Source organism: Nothobranchius furzeri, chromosome 9 (assembly GCF_043380555.1).
Source record: "Nothobranchius furzeri strain GRZ-AD chromosome 9, NfurGRZ-RIMD1, whole genome shotgun sequence".
Lineage (NCBI taxonomy): Eukaryota > Metazoa > Chordata > Actinopteri > Cyprinodontiformes > Nothobranchiidae > Nothobranchius > Nothobranchius furzeri.
The window spans coordinates 64,036,743-64,058,318 of NC_091749.1; the positions used below are offsets into that span (position 1 = coordinate 64,036,743).

Sequence of the window (21,576 nt, forward strand, 5' to 3'; positions counted from 1 at the left end):
TAGTATCCTTCTATGTCATTAAGGTAAGAGCATGCAACAGAACATCTTGCATTTGCAGATCTCTGGAGGTCTCGCCAGGAAGTAAATATTCATGATCTTTTGTTTAGATTTTAAAGTACACTCCCACCCTGCACGTTCTGTGTGCTTTTCTTCTATCTGAGAAGGTGATGAAGGACTGAAAAGCAGTATGACTTCAATATGATGCAAGAGATCCTAGTGGCTCCTGGGTGGAGCATACTGTATGTGCTGGACATGTCTAGGATACCACCCCATCACACAGCTGTGATCTTCCAGTGCATTCCAACACCATCTGAGAAATTAATCCCAGCTCAAGGCCCGCAGTGTAGTCCAGGAAACAGCAGAGTACATTTCGACTAGGAGAGGAAGAAGAAGAAGAAGAAAATATATTTTCTGTAACACCTCTCAAGATAAAAGTCATGAGGTGCTTCACAAAAACAAAAAATGTAAAAATAAAAAAAAGAATTTAGAAAATGGTTAAAAATATATTTAAAATAAGAAAAAATATATAGACAATTATGATAAAAAAAATGTTAAAGGGACTTTACGGAGTTTTGAACTTTTATGCTCGCAATTGCCCCCTCTGGCCAAAAGCGTAACGACAGCTTCAATAGGAGGCTCATGCACGAGGCGCGCATGCTGTACGTGCACACTCCTTAATGAAAATAACAGCTGAGACGAAGCTCTGTGGAGCTGACGGGGGTCAGCTCCACAGAGCTCTGAGAGCTGACAGTCCCTTGTGTGTGTGTGTGTGTGTGGGGGGGGGGGGGGGGGGGAGGACAGAGGACAGGAGAACGTGCAGCTAATTAATTAAATAATTTGGTTCTGTACCTTTCTCTTCAGCACAGCCGACAAAGATTTAAGATGGGTCAGTCCTCCTGCATGCTCAGATCATTCCCTTCCCTTGCTTGAAAAATTGTTTCAAAATGAAAGTTGAACCCACATCTTTTTTATCTGTGAATTCAATGCCGTTCGGCGAGTCTCAAATAAAAATTTGGGCATCTTACTGTAAAAAAATATACCATTAATGTAAAAAAGAAACTCTAAAACAATCATGTTCACATCCAGAATCGCACCCGGGTCTTCTGCACGAAAGCCCATAATCTTACAAGGCCAGCTAAACCATCAGTAGCATCTTCTGTATCTGTAACATTTGTATCCTTGATCACTAAATATACCATTAATGTAAAAATGAAACTCTAAAAAAAACTTTTCTCACCCAGAATCAAACACAGGTCTCTTGCATGAGAGTCCGACGTCTAACTAGATGAGCTAAACCACCACTGACATATTTGGTATCTTTAATATTTATATCCTTGTTTACAGCGAAAACAATGCTCAAAGAACGGTTCGGAGCGAAAATGGCTATTTTGCTGCTAATTTGCAGGAAATATCTAGAAGAAAGTTCTATAGAAAGCAGCTAAGGGTCCTCAGAAATGTAGCTAGCTTTGTCACTAGGCGTTAGGAACAGCGACAAAGTGGAACTGCCTCTCTCTCTGCTGCTAAAGCTACGGATAGCAAATGCTACGGGCTATGCCTGAGCGTGAACGCGCATGAAGCAGCCTGCTCGACCCGAGCAGCTCAGCTCAACTCTCTTTTTTCTGTGATTTTACAGAAAAACAGGCAATCACAGTGAAAATGCCAGGGCTCATTCTACAGGACCAGGGCATTGCAGGAGAATGCATGAAGAAGAAATGTATTATTTCTATACATGTTTTGGCTGTCAAACTTCCATAATGCCCCTTTAAGAAAGAGAAAGTGAATAGGAAAGAGGGGAATCAGTGGATCCTGAGGAAGGTGGAATAGGTGGGGAGAGCAGAATAAAGAGAGAGTGGTGAGTCTTCAGCTGCTTTTTAAAGGAGACCACTGAGTCCACTGATCTCAGGCTAGGGGGAGATAGTTCCAGAGTCTGGGGGTCACAGCCAGTGGCGGCTTCAGAATTTTTTTTCTGCAGGTGCTATGAAAGAGCTAGTCTTTTTATTGAGGGTGCTATGAAAGAAGTGGTCATGCGTACCTATTGTTCTCTAAAACACCTTCAACACTAGCAGATTCATATGCGTGCACAAAACATCAACAACACCTGAAACAATCATTAATATACATCATAAACATGTGAACAATCGCTGACTTTTCCATGAAATCATAAACGCATACAGCCACACAGAAAACCATCTATAGTGTTGCAAGGTTAGCTAACGTTAGTGTTAGCATTTCCAGCGGCAAAACCCTCGACTGCTGCAGCGGTTGAGGGTTGACTCTCTTCATCCAGATCCGTAGGTTTTTGTGGGTCTGAGATCACTTCCAAAGACTCATTAGTTTCTGACAGAACTCGTGGACATTTTGGCAACAAAACTGATCCATTTTACGACTAACTACCTTTCACTCGTTCGCAGGTGGAAAATGAGGTCAAAGGTTAACATCAATTTCCTGTTTTGATTAAAGCTTTTACTATCTATATGATAATTTACTGATTATTTTTGTTTATATGTTAAACATTATCACATCCACATGTTAAATTAAAAGTAAATTGTAAAAAAATAAAATCCAATATTTACTTGGGGGTGCTATGGGGTGCAATGACTAATCCAGGGGTAGCTATAGCGCCCCCCTGGCACCACCACTGGCCACAGTAGCAAATGATCTGTCACCTTTGGTCTTTAGCCTGGTGCTGCACAACCAGTAGGCTTTGATCACTGGACCTCAGGGACCTGCTGGGGGTGTAGGGACTGAGAAGATCACCAATGTAAGATGGTGCTTGTCCATGTAAGGCCCTGTAGACCAGAACCAGGATCTTGAAATTAATCCTGAAGTTGACTGGCAGCCAGTGAAGCTGGAGGAGAAGCGGGGTGATGTGGGTGTATTTGGAGGACTTGGTCAGAAGCCGAGTACAGGCGTTCTGAACCACCTGTAGACGGTTCAGGGAGGTTCTGCTCAGACACGTGAAAAGAGAGTTGCAGTAGTCTAAGCGTGAGGAGATGAAGGTGTGGAGAACAGTCTCAAGTTCAGAGCGGGACAGAATGGGACTCAGCTTAGCAATGTTCTTGAGATGGAAGAACGAAGAGCGAACAAGAGAACTGACATGAGAATCCAGGGTGAGGGCTGGGTCAAAGGTCACACCAAGATTCCTGACAGAAGGTTTGGTGTGAGAAGCAAGCTGACCAAGAGAGTCTCTGACTTTGGGAACCAGCTTGTCTTGGGCACAGATGAGGATTTCAGTCTTATCTTCATTCAGCTGTAGAAAGTTCCCAGCCATCCAGGCTTTGATAGAGTCTAAGCAGGTGTGTAGCAGCTGCAGCTTAGACATCTCATGGGGCTTAAAGGAGATGTACAGTTGGATGTCATCTGCAAAAAGATGGTAGGAGATTCCTTTGAAGGAGCTCAGGATGTGCTGAAGAGGAAGCAGATAGAGGAGGAAGAGAAGAGGCCCCAGCACAGAACCTTGTGGTACACCATGGGTAAGAGAGGTGGCGGAGGACCTAAACTTGGAGACGGCCACAGAAAAGGAGCGCTCAGAGAGATAAGAGGAGAACCACTCCAGAGCAGTTCCTGATCGGCCTACCCAGTCTCTCAGCCTCTCCAGTATCAGGTGATGGTCAACAGTGTCAAAGGCTGCAGTCAAGTCCAGCAGGACCAGAACAGAACAGTCCCCTGCATCACTGTGATTCAGAAGGTCATTAGAGACCCTAAGAAGAGCTGTTTCAGTAGAATGAGCTCTACGAAAACCTGACTGGAAGCTATCATAGATGTTATGTTCATCAAGAGCAGCTGTGAGATGTTTAGCCACAACCTTTTCCAAGGTCTTGGAGATGAACAGAAGTTTGGAGATGGGTCTGAAGCTGCTATGGAGAGAGGGACCAAGACTCGGTTTTTTAAGAAGCGGGTGGATTACAGCGTTCTTAAAGTAAGCAGGGACCTGATCAGAAACCAGAGAAGCATTAATTATAGAGAGCACGCTGGGACCGATGGACTGAAAAGCACTTTTAAACAAAGATGAGGGTAAGATGTCGAGGGGGCATGCAGAGGTCTTCATTGAGTTAACTAGTTTGGTTAACTCAGGCAAAGAAACAGGAGCAGAAGCTAACTGTTAGCATTAGCTACTCCACCACACAGCAGTACTCCTTCAGGCTTGTGTTATTTGTGGAGATAAAACATCAAGGTCGCAGAGCAAGCAGTCATTAGTAAAGTTGTGTTGCTGTTAGCCAATCAGAGGCGAGATGTCCAAATATCAGGAAATGAGACTCCAAATCCTGTCGTGTTCTCCCACTTTCTCCTCTAGCGTACGTCTCTGTACTCAAACAGGCACACTGTAGTTTTTTTTTCCCAAAGTACGACTTTTAAGATGTTCATTCCTACTAGAGATCATAGCAGATGTATTAAAATAGGACTAAAGTTGACCTTTAGAAGGTTGGAGGATTAAAAAACCAGGAAATTTTTGATCAAGGATGCCTTTTTGAAATTGTACACAACTAAAACATCCTAGACATGACAAACGTTTTCATCACAAGTGGGAGTGGCAGGACCTGAAAGTCTGACATCACTGTTGCCCTCAGAGAGAGTTAAGCCTGATTTATACTGCTCCGTCTGCACCATCCTGCAAGTCTTTGGGTCGAGGAAACCATAACAGAGTCTTAACCCAGTGTGGGGACCACGCGTGTTCATTGTGTTAACCGATGTTATCATCCTAACTGAGTCTCATTGGATAGGTCATCACAGAGGGAGATGGTAGACTCCACGTGGAATCCACAAAGGGACACTGCATCTTCACCATTGAGGGAGCTGAGAGGCAGGACGAAGGGGCTTACTCTGTTGTGGTGCGAAACCCAGCTGGAGAAGACACGGCTGACATCAGTGTAAAAGTTGTTGGTAAGACAGATCTACTTCACTTGTATTTTTTGTAGACTATCCACATTTTTTTTAATTATAAGACTGTTTTCCCTCCAGATGTTCCAGATCCTCCTCAGGCTCCAAAGATCCTCAGCGTGGGAGAAGATTCCTGCATTGTTCAGTGGGAAGCCCCTGAGTTTGATGGCGGCGAGCCAATTATTGGTAAAGCACGGTAGAAGACATTTGTATTGAACATTTGGATGGTGGGAGCATAATGTGCAGCTGTTTAAACTCTCAGGTTATGTGCTGGAGAGGAAGAAGCTGAAGAGCTACAGGTGGATGAGACTGAACTTTGACCCCTACCCTGAAACTACGTATGAGGCCAAGCGCATGATTGAAGGCATGCCGTATGAGATGAGAGTCTACGCCGTCAACGGGATTGGCATGTCTCGCCACAGTCCCGCCTCGCAGCCATTCATACCAGTCGGTAAGTTCTTACCCACCAGAGTTTACTGGCTGGTCGTCACCTTGTTGCAGTCGTAGAGGGTGTTGCCAGGATGGAGTTATGTCTGTTTGCTGTGTGTTTGTTCTAGCTTAAAGGTGCAACTTGTAAGACAGATATCCTGTGGTTACTGCAGTCCTTTTTTTAGGCTAAAATATCCCTCTCTCACTCTCCTACTGCGAGTTTCATGGCTGTTACGGCTCAGCACCAGGAGACTCTAGATGACATGCAAAGACGAGTCAAGTAGATAAATACATTGTTATATCTGGTGTTAGCACTCTTTGGCGTTTTACGTTAGGGAGCTCCTACGATATTTATTACGGTAGTTTGTCTCCGGCTTTACAAGAAGGGTTATTTGCTCTCTTGCTGTTGTAGTTCTGAACGACTCATTGAAGGAAGTAAAATGCCACGATTGAATCTTTACTCACTTCACACATTTCCCTGTGATGCTGAGTTTTTGGCGATTAAAAAAGTCGCTTGGGATATTTTAAAATCCAACTATTTGCTCCTTCCAGGCTGCTGCACCTCTACTTTCCTTTAGCCTTAGGTAGTTCTGACAGCCTGGTCACTTTTAAAAAAACAGCAGAAGAATTTACTTAAAGATGCTTTTACCAAAATATTTTGTTTTCTTATTTTTATACTCAAATTTGTAATCATCCTTCATTTGTTTTATATTTCATTTATAGTAATTTTTCTGATTTTAGTTTATTTTTTTGAGATCATTATGATTTGATGACTTTATGATTTGTTTGGTTTTCTTTTGATCTATGTGAAGCACTTCGTGATTTTCTGTCTGTGATGAGTGCTATATAAATACAATTTACTTACTTAATTTTAATTCATCGTTAGCATTGTTAGCTCGACGTTAGCCTTTAGCCTGCTTTAGCCGATATTAGAGTAAAACAAAAAGACGTCGTGGCTTTTTGGAGGTACAAGAGATAACTTCTGGTTTGCTGACTTTTGTTTCTTTAAACAACTCCGCAGCATTTAGCCTGCTGGTGTCGCTACAATTCTTGGCAACCTCACAAACTTTGAGTGTAAGCTGTAACTAGGTTCTACTTTTGCTTTTTTTTGTTTTGTTTGTTTGTTTTGTTTTTGAAAGGAGAAAGACAACCCCCAGTCGGCTGAGAATTAAAGAGCAAGTCACCCCCTACCAGAGTCTAACTTCACTCCCACTTCATGTTTGAAAAATGCAACAAATGCTGTTGCCTGGCAGACCGAGAGGGCAGAGCTGCTAACAAATACACACACACAGCATTGTGACATCATAATGTACCAGTTTACATCATAGCATACCTCTTAACCAATAGCGATGGCAGATTTAAATTCAAATACAGTGCAGAGTTTATACCTGACAACGGCACAACACTGCCAGTTTTAGGCAGAATATTTAAATGTTAACTAAGATGCACTGAAGTGCCAAATTATTGACGACACGTGTCTGCAGCACGATTAGACACTCGTTTATTTAGTTTATCAGCAAAAAAAAGTTTATTTGGGGGTGACTTGCTCTTTAAATATTTTTCTGTGTAATCTGCCTTCCAACATTATTGTGACATTTAACTATTTTGTAATTATTTATAAGCAGAATTTTTACAATTTGCACCTTTAAGAATAAGTAAACATGCGATAGTAACATCAGCTAACACTTAGTAATGCAAGGATCATTTCCCACGTGATAATAAAACAGAAAGTTTGAACCTTTTGCTAATGAATCCAAAACATCTGCAAAGGGTTTGTGAGTCTTTAGATCAGGGGTCACCAACCATTGCGAAGCTGAAAGCAACTTCATGGGTACTGAGCCAAACGAGGACCTAACAGGTTAATACAATACTGATCTCTGAACTAGAATAGATCCGAGTAAAACTAAACTTCTTTCTTTTATTTTTTTGTAGACTCGTGCTTGTCACGATACGAGCCAGGAGGAGGTTAGGACCCAAAATGCAGAACCCAGGATGACAGGAGGCAGGAGTGGAGATAAAGTAAAATCCTTTTATTTAGGATGAACAAAACAAAAATAAATCCAAAGGGCTGGAAGCCAAAACCCAAAAATGTCCAAAAACTGAACTGGAGATCCAAGAAAAACACTAGAGACTCAAGAAGCACAGGAAACACTAGAGATCCAAAGCGAGGCGAGACAAGACTGACAGAAAAAACAATGGACCGACTAACATACAGAGACACAGACAGGGTTATATACACTGGGGAGGATGAGAGGGAGATGAACTGCAGGTTTGTGGGGAGAGAGAGAACAGGTGAACTCAATTATTGATCAGGGAGAGGGCAGTGAGTTGAGGAGGAAGAAAAATAACATGATCTAAGACAGAACCTAAAAACAAGAAGAGCAAAATAACTAACAATCTGGGGAAGGAAAGACGCTAAAAGCAAAATAACTAATTAATAAGCTGGGGAAAGAAACACACCAAAAGAGACTAGATGAACAGCTGAAACTAAAGGAAAACACTACAGAAAGAGACACTACAGGGGCGTGACTAAGGAGGACCATGGGGAGCACAGGACCTGGATGGAGATACCTGGGGGGGGGGGGGGGGGGGGACCTACAGGGGCTGCAGCTCTGGGAACACATGAGGAAGACACAGACAAGGACACATGAGGGCGCTAGGAGACACAAAAGGAGAATCTAGAGATGGATGGAGAACACAGAGGAGACACATGAGGGAAGGGGCAGACGCAGATCATGACAGTGCTATTAAGAGAGAAGGTCAGTGGGCACCTTATATAGTTCTTGGTGACCCCTGCTTTAGATGGTCTCTCAGTCTGAGCTGGATTTCTGACATAAATGGACTTTTGCACCATATTCAAAATACAAGGCTCATTCTTCCCTCATTAACATAAACCACACCCTTTTTTTTTGCAGAAGTTGTGACGTTTCTTTTTCTAGAATCAGTTTAAATTTTCACACAGGACATACTGTAGCTTTTGCCACTACAGATATGTACGAAAGCTTAGAGCTACCACCCACACAGTTAAATTAGAACAGTATCACATTTTAATGTAATAATTTTATTGTACTTCCAAAAACATTTTCCCTTTTGCAGATATAAGTTCATATTCTTACTATATAATTAAATTAGTATATTGTCAGGCCAATGAAATTATCACGTGATATCACTTTTTTTTTTATATATTTATTTTTGCGTGAGTGGCATTTCTACGCTTCCGTAGGGCCGAGTGAATCGTGTAGTTTGAATCTAAACCCTCCATACCAGTATTTTAGACAAACTCCTTATATTGAACCGAAACTTCTTCACAGTAAAATCCATGAAGGTTTAACTTCTGACTATGAGAACTGGATTTGTTACAAAACCTAAACCTAAATCTGACCTTTCCTGTTTTAGCTTCATAGAATTAATGTTCTTATCTGGTCATTTAGAGCTAGACAGTGGAAATAAAAAATTACACATTTAAAACACATTTAATTGCAACGGGGCATTAAATAATTCTAGATATTGCATTTTTGTATTATTGATATACTAAATTATATTGTTTTTGTAATTTTTATATTTCACATTTTTTATTAGTGGAGGCTTAAGATATGCCTTACTGGCTTTTTCCTCCTCCTTCACTTTATTTTTAATCCTATTTACTCTGTAGAATTGTATTTTTTTAATGTGCAAAACAAAAGAGCATCTCTGGCATGAAAGATGGTGGATGGCTGTCTTCCAAAGAAAGTCTTTAGTTGTTGGTTTATCTTGTTGCTTTTTTCATTTGTTTGTTCATTTGTTGTGTTTTCAAAGTTATATTTGACCTCTCAAAAAAAAGCTGTTGTTGCAGCATTCCCTCCTGTTCTTGGAAGTGCCCTGAGCTACTTTTGAGCAAATCCCCACAGCAGTAAAATTCTTCACACTTGAGCTTTGACATGCACTCCTGTCATTTGTTTGCACTTCGTTCTTAGCCCGTCTTTGCAGAAGCAGCATGGTGAGGCTACAAAGGGCAGTAAAGCACCTTCACAATATACAAGGGGCTAAAATAATACCTAAATGAAACAATGAGATCACCGTAGGGCTTTTCAATTCTATTCAGTTTATTTAAATGGTACCAGATAACAACAAGGGTCGTCTCAAGGCACGTCACAAAGTAAACATCCCAATTGAACCTATTTATCAGTGAACTGAGTTCAGTTCACTGTGCCAGTTAGTTAGAAAATCTTGTTTTATAATCATAACTGCAACATACAGAAAAAGAAGAGTACATGATTAACTAGTACACACATCTTAGCGTTCCTCTAAGGGAGAATGAGAGTCAGCTCCTGTTGGAGACATAAATTGTAGTATAGCATAGAAAATGTTTAAAATTTAAAAATGATAGGAGGTATGTGATGTTATTAACCTCAAATGTTTTAGTTATTATTTTTTATGAGAGGGAGACAGTATATATTAGTATTGGATATTAGGAATCAGACAATATTGGATATAGTAAAAAAAAAGCCAATATCAAGCATCCATACAATTTATTAATCGTAGATTAATTTTGTAGTAGTATTTGAGGTGAGTTTAACCAGAATACTTTTTTTTGTCTAAAGCATCAAATAGCCCTCTGAATCCATTCTATTCTGTCTTAGTAATACTTTAGCGACCTTCCATTTTGCCAGAAACAAGGCTGTTTTAGTCTGGACTGTTGGAAAATCTGTTCATAACTTTTATGGACAGGATTTCTAGGCAGGATTTATTTTATTTATTATTTTATTCGGGACATTAATGAGCAATCAATTACTTACGCGGCTCTGCAATATCGCGTGGACATCGGTGGCAGTCCCACTGGACTGGCAGACCGGGGTGGTGGTTCCCTTATTTAAAAAGGGGGACCGCAGGGTGTGTTCCAACTACAGGGGGATCACACTCCTGAGCCTTCCTGGTAAGGTCTAATCAGAGGTTCTGGAGAGGAGGGTCTGTCGGATTGTTGAACCTCAGATTCAGGAGGAGCAATGTGGTTTTAGTCCTGGCCTTGGAGCACTGGACCAGTTCTATACCCTTAGGGGGATCCTGGACGGTGCATGGGAATTTGCCCAACCAGTCTACATGTGTTTTGTGGATTTGGAGAAGGCGTTTGACCGCGTCCCTCGGGGGCCCTGTGGGGGGTACTCCGGGAGTATGGGGTACTGTTAGGTCCCTGTGTGACCGGTATCAGAGCTTGGTCCGCAATGGCGACAGTAAGTCGGGCTTGTTCCCAGTGAGAGTTGGACTCCGCCAAGGCTGCCCTTTGTCACCGATTCTGTTCATAACCTTTATGGACAGGATTTCTAGGTGCATCCAAGGTGTGGAGGGCATCCGTTTTGGTGGCCTGAGGATCAGCTCTCTGCTTTTGCAGATGATGTGGTTCTGTTGGCTTCCTCAGAACGTGATCTTCAGCTTTCGCTGGAGTGGTTCGCAGCAGAGTGTGAAGCAGCTGGGATGAGAATTAGCTCCTCTAAATCTGAGACCATGGTCTTGATTCGGAAAAGAGTAGAATGCCTTCTCCGGGTCAGGGATGAGGTCCTGCCCCAAGTGGAGGACTTTAAGTATCTCAGGGTCTTGTTCACCATTGAGGGAAAGATGGAGCGTGAGATCGATAGGCGGATTGGTGCTGCATCTGCAGTGATGCGGGTGTTGTACCGGTCTGTCGTGGTGAAGAGAGAGCTGAATCAGAAGGCAAAGCTCTTGATTTACCAGTCGATCTAAGTTCCTACCCTCACCTATGGTCATGAGCTTTGGGTAGTGACCAAAAGAACAAGATCACGGATACAAGCGACCGAAATTACTTTTCTCCACAGGGTGGCTGGGTTCTCCCTTAGAGATAGGGTGAGAAGCTCCTCCACGTTGAAAGGAGCCAGTTGAGGTGTCTCGGGCATCTAGTTAGGATGTCACCTGGACGCCTCCCTGGTGAGGTTTTCTGGGCACGTCGAACCGGGAGGAGACCTAAAGGAAGACCCAGGACACTCTGGAGGGACAATGTCTCTCAGCTGGTCAGGGAACACTTTAGGATTCCCCAGGAGGAGCTGGCCCAAGTGGCCAAGGAGAGGGAAGTCTGGGCCTGTATGCTTAAGCTTAAAACAAGGCACAAGCTCAGAGGTGACAGGGCTTTCTCTGCAGCAGGCCCTAGGCTCTGGAATGTTCTGCCTTTGATCATTAGATCGGCCTCTTCACTGTCTGGTTTTAAATCTCTTTTGATAAGCTATTTTTATGTTGTGTATTGTTTTTATGTTTTTCATGTCTGTGAAGCACTTTGGTCGGTTCTATACCTTTGTAAGGTGCTCTACAAATAAAGTTGTCTTGCCTTGTCTGCCCAGACAAGTGGCCAAAAATGGATGGATGGATGTTTGAAGATCCTGTATCACTGGTTTTCTTTTGGCACCTCGGTAGTGAGAGCATTACATGGGAGGTAGCCATTGAACCAGAGTTGTTTAGTCCCCATGGGGGCACTCGGCTCAGCCTGGCTGTGAACTCAGGTCAGCTCAGTCACTGTCAGATTTCAATGTCTGAAGGGCAGACGGGCCACAGAGGCTTAGAGACTGATAACCGCTAATCATCCTCCAGCTTAAAACACAAGCTGAGGCTGACTGCCACTCCTTATCAAAGACGAATATTGCTCGTGCCACTGAATGTGTTTGTAATGATCTCGTCACGAACACCAAACTTCACCGTTTTTGTTTTAGACCTAAAGCAGTCGTCTCTGATGCAGTCATTTAACTAAGTTGCATCATTTGTCTAATGAGATCAAAGCTTCCTGGTAGAGGTAAGCATCATACTGACAGTTAACGTACAAAAGGAAGGTGCCTGAACAAAACAGAGTTCAAACACATAAATATAAATGTGTTGTGACACTATTTAATAGTTTTTTTACAGCTTTCTGCTGTAAAAACAAAAGGCAGCACCATTAGTAATATCACAATCACGTTACTTGAGTTATTTCCACTCATGCTCATCCTCTTGTGTAATTCATTCTGAATGGATCATATTATTGCTATAACTGACTGCAACAGTAATTTTCCTGCCTTCTCCCTCTACCTCAGCTCCTACAAGCGAGCCCGTTGGACTGCACGTCGACGACGTCAGCGACACTTCAGTCACGTTGAAGTGGCGAGCTCCAGAGAGGATCGGCGCCGCGGAGCTCGAGGGTTACGGGGTCGAGTATTGCAAGGAGGGCAGTAAGTGCTGGAGCCAGGCTGCCTGCAGGCTTTTGATAAGGAAGGCTTAATATAGCACGCATCATCAAAACCAGTTAATTACAGCAGAACACCGAGTCTGATCTCTACAAATGAATGCCCAGCTTGCACCCAGAAATGTGCATGGATAATTTGTCAGAATGTGTTATGTTTATTTCATTAAATACAACAGATGCAGATATAGTTTGGGCTTTAGCCAGAAAGCTGTCGTTTTAATTTGCTGTGCTTTCTGGTGGCAGCTGATGAATGGATCCCAGCCATCCAGGGTCTGACAGACAGAACATCGTTGACTATTAAAAATCTCACCACTGGAGACAAACTGCTGTTCCGCGTGCGGGCCTACAACATGGCAGGACCCAGTCCTCCAGCCTCTCTGGCTCAGCCAATCACCATCCGAGAAATTATGCGTGAGTAAAATGACATTTGATCCTTTTTCTCAAGTTTTGTTTGTTTGTTTGTTTTAAAACTCAACTAGAAACAAATATTAAAGGTGTGAGACACTGAAAATCCATTTTTGAAATGTTTTTTTTTCTGATTATAATCGGTCACGGTGAGTTTTTTATGCAGGCTGATCATGAAAACAGTCTCCTACACCTGTCTCCCGGAATAGCTTCTGATAGAAAAGAAACAGTGAAACTCTGGGATTTGAAAAGCCTGACAGATCCACGTCACACTGTCATTTAACATTCATGGACTCACTCATCTTGACTTATGTTGGGGAAGGCTGTTGTTTTAGCATCAGGGAAACCGCAGACAACATCTTGACTAGTAGTTGCTAACCATTAACCTTAGCAACTTCACCACACAGCAGAACTCCTCCAGACTTGTTATTTGTGGAGATGAATGATGATCAACGTTGCAAAGCAAACAGAGTCAGTGGTAAAGTTGCGTTGCTCTAATCCAATCAGAGGTGAGATGTCTAAACATCAAGAAAAAGACTCCAAAACCTGCCGTCTGAAGCTCGGCTGTGATGTGGCCCCCAACTGGAGGCTCCCCCTAATGGTAGCTGGCCAATCAGGCAGCAGTCGGCGTGGTGGACCAGTTCGTCTCTAGGTAAGAGATGAAGAGGGCTGAAAAGATGTCCGGTTCCACGAGGAAAAATCCAAGGCTGCCTAAATGAGAACACTCCAAACCCAGTCCAGACGAAGTGGAGCCCATACTAGTGTGTAAATCCACAAGATGGCTTGCCAGGCTAGGTTCTCTTGCATTTGTCTAAAAACTCCGACAATGACACGGCACAGACCAAAAGCAACCACTGGACCATTCGGGTGTCAGCCTTGCCAAACCGCCGTACTTCCCTGGGTCCCCCATTCATTACACACTCACACATTGAGCAACAGAGCACCACCGGTGTGAGAGGATCTCTGCTCATTTATATAAAACACCATTTGACGTCACCATTTGATGTCACGTTCCACAAATGTGGAATGACCTTCCAAGCACTACCAGAACTGCGGCTTCCTTTTCAATTTTCAAGAAGCTCCTGAAGACCCTGCTCTTCAGAGAGCATCTTCTAAACTAGCACCCTCCCTGCACCCATCCCCTCTCTACTGTCCACTCCTTGCTCCCTCCTCTCCATGATTGATGTCAAGTTGTTGTTGTTATTGTTGTTGTTGGCCTCAAAGGCAACATGCAGATTATCACTCGTAAGTCGCTTTGGACAAAAGCGTCTGCTAAATACATAAACATAAAAGATGTTTGGACCTAGAAAACAAAGACTGGTGTTTAGCGCTATCTTGTTTCCTTTGGCAAGGCGGGTGTCCGGTTCTGCCGGACCAGGAACCAGTGAAGAAAGGCGAGAGGAGCGGCAAGCGTTTTGTGACCATCATTGTGTTCAAAGCTTAGCTTGTTTGCAAATTTGCTATAGGAGACTTAAATCATCCAGATAAGTTTTAGGATTAGTACCTTCACATAAACTTGCCATATCCAGTCCTATACATGTCTACTTCTCTATAGAGCATTGGTAGGCAATCCTGGTCCTGGTCGCTATCCAGCATGTTTTAGGCCCTGTCCACACGTAGCCGGGGATCTGCCAAAACGTAGATATTTTTCTACGTTTTGGCCTGTCATCCACACGAAAACGGAGTTTTTTCCACACGAAAATGGATTTTTTTAAAAACTCCGGCCAAAGTGAAGATCTGCGTTTTCTCCGTTTTGGGTGTCTGCGTGTGGACAGACAAAACCGGAGTTTTAAGGTCCGCAACGTCACTTTCCGCGACAAAAAATGCTGACATCACGTGTGCGACCTGTGTTTATACTAGCCGGCATCATGGAAGCCTTCAGAGCTGCGCTCTGTCACTACCCGATCCATCAATTGTCCAAGCGCTTTTTGCTTGTTTGTTTTTGCAAGCGGAATTACTGCTCCTTGCGGAAGACCACAGACGAAGGACGAGGTTAAGAACGGGGGAAGTACTGCCGCCTACAGGTCTGGCATGTCCTTAACAACGTATTTATCTGGGTACGTGTGGACAGAGTTTGTTTTTTAAACGAGGTGGTGTGGATGCAAGTTTTTGGAAGGGCGGATATTTGTTTTCAAAAAACCCCGGCTACGTGTGGACTAGGCCTTAGTGCTATCCCTCTTCCAACTCACCTGATTTAAATCAGTAGATGATTAACAGGCTTCTAGAGCTTACAAAATTGCTGAACAGGTGAATCAACAATTCAATTAGGTGCGTTGGAGCTAAAATATGCTGGCTAGCGGCATTCCAGGACCAGGATTGCCTACCCCTGCTCGAGAGTATCTTCTTTTTACAATCAGTTTGTTCTTTAACAGAACGCCCTAAAATATGGCTTCCAAGATATCTCCGCCAAACTCTCATCAAGAAAGTCGGAGAGACTGTCAACATTGTGATCCCATTCCAGGTGAGGTACATTTCGTTCATCTGGCAGCATTACTAAGTATTTTTTTTTCATCCAAAATTTCAACATGTTCTTCACCTGACACATCTCAGAGCATCAGGAGGCATTTACACGTGGGGTTGTAGAACACATAGACGTAATTTTGGGGGGCGGGGGGGTGGGGGGGGGCATGATGTCCCCTCCCACTTTTCCCAAAGTCAATTTTTTACCCCTACACTTTTTACTGTCCAAAAACAATATTACGCTATATATAAAAGACACTGATTGAGCACTAGGAAAAAGCACAAAAAAAAAATAAAAAATAAATAAAAACTGTGCTGAAGCCTGTTTCTCATTAGAACATTCTTTAAAGTCCCCCCCCCCCCCCCCCAAACCCCCACCCCCGCCTACCCGATCCCCATCCGGTTGTATCCCCCCACTTCTAAAGTCAAAACTACATCCGTGGTGTTGTGTTACTGCACACATGTTTACTCCAGACCAACAAATTGCCATAACTCCAGCATTTATAGAGGATTTGTACCAGACCCCATAGTAGATTGTCCAAAAGGTTTTGGGAGATTTTTGTACTCGGCACTTAAAGGGACTTTACGGAGTTTTGAATTTTTATGCTCGCAATTGCCCCCTCAGGCCAAAAGCGTAACGGCAGCTTCAATAGGAGGCTCGTGCACGAGGCGCGCATGCTGTATGTGCACACTCCTTAACAAAAAAAAACAGCTGAGACTCTGTGAAGCTGACGCGGGTCAGTCCTCCTGCATGCTCAGATCATTCCCTTCCCTTGTTTGAAAAATTGTTCCAAAATGAAAGTTGAACCCACATCTTTTTTATCTGTGAATTCAATGCCGTTCGGCGAGTCTCAAATAAAAATGTGGGCATCTTACTGTAAAAAAATATACCATTAATGTAAAAATTAAACTCCAAATAAACCGTGTTCTCATCCAGAATTGCACCCGGGTCTTCTGCATGAAAGCCCATAATCTTACAAGGCGAGCTAAACCGTCAGTAGCATCCTCTGTATCTGTAACATTTATATCCTTGATGACAGCTGAAACAACTTCAACGAATGGTTCGGAGGGCTATGCCTGAGCGTGAACGCGCATGAAGCAGCCTGCTCGACCCGAGCAGCTCTCTTTTTCTGTGATTTTACAGAAAAACAGGCAATCACAGTAAAAATGCCAGGGCTCATTCTACAGGACCAGGGCATTGCAGGAGAATGTATGAAGAAGAAATTTATTATTTCTATACATGTTTTGGCTGTCTAACTTCCATAATGCCCCTTTAAATTCAGTAACCAGTTAACAAAATAGTAATTCGGTATAATGAATATTAATCAGTTGAATGTTTAAAAGTTACTTTTGTTTAATCTAAAATTCAACATCTTTTCTGCTGAATTTGGTCTTCTCTTGGTGTGCAGGGTAAGCCCAGACCAAAAGTTATCTGGACTAAAGATGGAACACCTCTGGACTCTTCTTTTGCGAGTTTGAGGAACAGCGAGACAGATACGATCCTCTTCATTCGTAAAACGGAGAGAAAACACTCGGGGCAGTATGATCTGCAGGTGCAGATTGAGAACGTGGAAGATACAGCCAGAGTCCTGATTCAGATTGTTGGTAAGTACTGAACACACATCCTCACAATCACTATGGTAACGCCTCAACACCATTTCCTCTCTGTAGATCTCCCAGGGCCCCCTGAGGCTCTGAAGATTGTGGACATTTGGGGTTTTAATGTGGCTCTTGAGTGGAAACCACCAGTTGACGATGGAAACTGTGAGATCAGTGGCTACACCGTTCAGAAAGCTGACAAAAAAACCATGGTGAGTCTGTGCATGTTAGTTCTGCTGCTTTTAAAACAAGTACACTTTTTTATGCAGCAATGTTTTGTTTTGTCTGAAAGCAAATATGTACAAATACAAATAAACAAGGCAACCTTTAAAAATGTCCTAAATAACAAAAATGGCATTTTTTATTCAGATTAAACAGCAGGAGTCCCTTTTTTAATTTTCTAATCAGGCACATTACAGACAAACCGTTGTTCTTGACAACCATCGACATATAAATATTGGACAATGGGTTTATAGGCTCCAATAACATGTTTTTGAAGAAAAATGGGAGGTGGCCACCACCGCCATATTGACCGTGTCACAGGTTTCGTCAAGCCCAGACAATTCCACAAAAGGGAAGAGAGGTGGAGCTGAGGGTGGGGCTGTAAGGCTGGGATCAACTGACGACACCCGGTCGAACTAGCTACAAGCTAAACTGAAGCTAACCCAAAGCTAACGTGGAGGTGGGAGCAAAGCTAACAGAGTTAGCAACCTAGCTACAACCGGAGTTTGTGCACAACACCAGAGCTTCTGAGTCAGAGATGCGCCGGGCTGACTGCTGGTTAAAACCGGGTGGAACACAGAGGTCTCCCGAGACCTCCACAAGCCGGCAGCCGCACAGCAGACAAGCGCCGCTGCGATCTGAGATGTGCAGAGCTGCCGCTGTGGAGAACCGGGTGGAAAGGTTTCCATCGCAGAGCTCTGCAAGCCGGCAGCCCGCGCCGCAGACAGGAGCCGCGATCAGACAGAGATGCACCGAGCTGCGGGGAGGTGAGAACGGGTGGAAAACATCGGTCTCCCGAGAGCTCCACAAGCTGATAGTCGGAACCCAGCTCCACCAACATGTTATATTTAAACCCATTTTCTAAAGTGCAGCATCATGTTAAATGCACTGGGTTTTACCCTATTACATTTAAATTTCATGGTTAAACAGTACATGTTAAAATCTAAGCTCAGCTCGGCAGTGACCTAAAATACATGAATATAATTTTACTTACCGAAAAAAAATGAAGTGGAGACTCCTTGGGCGCTCTATTAGTGCAATTAATGCCACAGCAAGTCATTTTGTCCAACAATTGCACAAATAATATCCAAAATAAAACGCACAAACGCTACAACTAATGGTCTAAGTTGAGAGACTGAAAATGACCGAACAGTTTTCAGGCGAGGCCGAGGCTCTACTGAGGCCTTTCCCCGGAGCGAGCTCTGTGGTCACGTGGGTCTGATGCTCATTAATTATACAGAATTTTAGGCTTTTAATACACTTAAACAGAAGAGTGAGAAAAAAATTCACCCCCCTCAGAGTTGTCATGAGTGTAAACTAGATCATTTAAAGAAAAACATGTTTTGGTACCAGGCTGTAAACATGTTTATTTCTGCTGTGAAATTGGTATTTTTAACATGGGGGTCAATGAGGATTGTCTCGATTCTGACACCGGCCCCCAGTGGATGAGGGTGGAACTGCAATTTATTTCACTTCCGGGATTTCCTCCATTTTTCACCCGCATTGTGGGGGCTTGTTGACAACTAGTATTTATCTCATTTCCTGTAGACTGTGTTGTTTTCAAAAATCTGTGTGTGTGTGTGTGTGTGTGTGTGTGTGTGTGTGTGTGTGTGTGTGTGTGTGTGTGTGATGGCTGCTTATACTGAGCCAGGATCCTCTGGAGGTTTCTTCCTGTTAATAGGAAGTTTTCCTTTCCACTGTCGCTAAATGCTTGCTTGATGCAACCTCCAGGAGTTGTATTTAAACCAAACTCAATAAAAAACTAATATTTTAAATAAGTCAATATAAAACTTAAAGAAAAAAGAACTAGGAAACATTTTATTTTCATCCAAACATGAGAATCTTTTCAGTTTTTGAAGCACTTCAGTTCATTTGGTTTTGGGGACAAAATAAAATCATTTTCTAGATTAGGACGTTTTTCATTGATTTCAGTTTAAATTCTGGTTTCTACTGAGCCTGTGTGAGGTCAAAAGCTGCCATGATATTTTAGTCTGACCTTTGACATGTATTCAGTAAATTACCAGATGCAGAACATGCAGTCTGCTCCTGATGTCAGAGTAGTGATGCATCATGAAGTTGTTGAGCCCTAAAACTGTCACCGTCCTCCACCTCGAGCTGCCAAGAACAACGCCTGCAGAGGAATGTCCCAATGTCCTCTCTGCAGCCGTGACCTGGTCTGGACCGTCTGTGCAGTAATGCATTGTTCCCCAGCCAGCGTGGCTCACAGTTCAGGTTTCACTGGAGTCATTATTACCTCAAATTAATTTGACTTAGTAGTAGGCATTGAGATGCTGATTATCATGTTACCAATAACAGCCTGCCTGTTACGTGTCAGAGATAAAGGTTCTGAGGGTAAACGTACTTTAGCTCTGCATGGATCCTGTTTCGTTCCTGTTCCAGAGATTTGAACTGGGAGCAGAAACAACTCCTTTAGTTTCTTGTTATGAAGGAGGGGAGATGTTGACACGATTTAATTAAAGCTCACAAACAATGGGTTCTATTTAGTCTTGTTTAGGAGGTCATTGTTGGTTTCAAAGCTAGCCTGAGCGAGAGTTAGCAGCCTTGCTAATGCTAGCCTAAGCTGCTAACGTCCTTGTTGGATGAGAGGAATCCAGCAAAGATTATTGTTGGAGTACCACTCACGTTCCAGGATGTTTGAATGTCAAGACTGAATAAATGCTTAACTTTTGGCTCTTTCACAAGTATCTTTTCTTTATAGCACCATTTGTTGTTTCAAAAACCTAAATAAATTTGTCAAAAGTAAGATGTTCAAGCACTTTGGCCCTTTATGACTCTGTTTCTTCATGAAAAGTACCAAACATAACAGTTTGACACATAAAGTAGCACGTCAACACAAACAAGGACATGGATCAGCTGATCAAATTCTGTTTTGGATTTCCTATGGACACATGACCTAATATGGTCATGGTCAGCAAATCAACAGCAAATGCCTGAAAAAGACCAAAGAAAAAGCTTTCAGAAAGCCTACAGATACTTTCTGCCTCGTTGGAAGCGAAAGTACTAAGAAGTAAAAGGAAGAAACTGTTAAACATTCAAGTATTTTCTTTGATGATTTCCAAGGAGTGGTACACGGTCCACGATCACTACCGACGAACACACTGTGTGGTGTCCGACCTCATCATGGGGAATGAGTACATCTTCCGGGTTTTTTCCATCAACCTGGTGGGCCTCAGTCCAGATCCCATCACCACAAAGGACAGTGTGTTCATACAAAAAACAGGTGGGCTCCATCCTGCACATAAAAATATACAAAAGAGTTTCAGAATAAAAATAACTTCTTTAATCAATGATCCTAATCAGGTATCTCCTACAAGTCCCCCACCTACAAGAAGCACAACTTCTCAGAGGCTCCGAAGTTCACTCAGTCTTTGGTGGATCGGTCCATAATAGCAGGGTACAACGCCACCCTCAGCTGTGCCGTGAGAGGAATCCCAAAGGTACCCCCACCCTCCAGCAAACATAATCAAATCTTTCACATCACTAATACTTAGCCCTGCCCTGTTAGCCCAAAGTGACCTGGTACAAGAACAAAATGGACATCTCCAATGAAGCCAAGTACCGGATGCTGAGTAAGCAGGGCGTTCTGACGCTGGAGATCCGTAAGCCCTGTCCGTTCGACGGGGGGGTGTACACATGCAAAGCTGTGAACGACATGGGGGAGGACATGGTGGAGTGTAAACTGGAAGTTCGTCGTAAGTCTCCCTCCCTGTCCCCTCTCCAACTCCATCACACACTGTAGAAAACACCATCATTTGTTTCTGTCACTTCCATTTTTACATTTGCTTTTTGTTTAAACCCAGTGGGGGAAAACACTCACTTTCCTCCAATACTCTAGTCCATTTTTTTCATATTGTATTACTTTGGTGTCTTTTCTTTTCAGCTCAGATTGCAAAGGAAGAAAAGAAAGATGCCCAGAAATAAGAAGTTCTTTGTGTAAACGAAAAGGAAATGGATTGGACTCCGGTTCTTTTGTGGCGTGGGACTCTTTTCAGCTGCATCGCAGACATTAATAAACGATCCTTTCAGAAACTGTCTGAATGTACTGTCCTTTATTGATAAAAACTAACATTTTTTTTAGGTAAGCTTTTTTGTTGTTGCTCTTTTAAATGACGAAATGCATATTAGTGTTTGCTGTTCTGATTCTCAGGTGTGTGCATTAGTTTGTGTGTTAAAACAAGAATAAACCTGCTGGATTTACTGGTGGACTTTATTTTATGCATAACGCTTGAATCCAGACGAGTGAGCAGAAGTGGCTGAAGGCTTATTTTAATGTGTCTAAGCCTCGGTAATGCCTGATGTGTGAGGCATGTTTGTAATCTGCAGGATGCAGCAGGCTGTGTGTGTATGTGTGTGGGGGTGGGGTGGGG

At 42.9% G+C, this 21,576-nt stretch overlaps 1 protein-coding gene across 2 annotated transcripts in view; it reads left to right on the forward strand.

Moving 5' to 3' along the window:
• mybpc3 (myosin binding protein C3) overlaps window positions 1-21,241 on the forward strand; it is a 39,777-nt gene extending 18,536 nt beyond the window's left edge. For both annotated transcript variants that reach the window (XM_054732010.2, XM_070555041.1), the window contains exons 18-29: window positions 4,722-4,881; window positions 4,960-5,064; window positions 5,141-5,329; window positions 12,354-12,488; window positions 12,746-12,913; window positions 15,280-15,368; window positions 16,777-16,972; window positions 17,039-17,178; window positions 20,270-20,429; window positions 20,510-20,646; window positions 20,715-20,901; window positions 21,090-21,241. In XM_054732010.2, the coding sequence (XP_054587985.1) occupies window positions 4,722-4,881; window positions 4,960-5,064; window positions 5,141-5,329; window positions 12,354-12,488; window positions 12,746-12,913; window positions 15,280-15,368; window positions 16,777-16,972; window positions 17,039-17,178; window positions 20,270-20,429; window positions 20,510-20,646; window positions 20,715-20,901; window positions 21,090-21,130 (1,707 nt within the window). In that variant the 3' untranslated portion in view covers window positions 21,131-21,241. The remainder of the gene's footprint in view (window positions 1-4,721; window positions 4,882-4,959; window positions 5,065-5,140; window positions 5,330-12,353; window positions 12,489-12,745; window positions 12,914-15,279; window positions 15,369-16,776; window positions 16,973-17,038; window positions 17,179-20,269; window positions 20,430-20,509; window positions 20,647-20,714; window positions 20,902-21,089) is intronic.
• The last annotated feature ends 335 nt before the right edge of the window (window positions 21,242-21,576 follow it).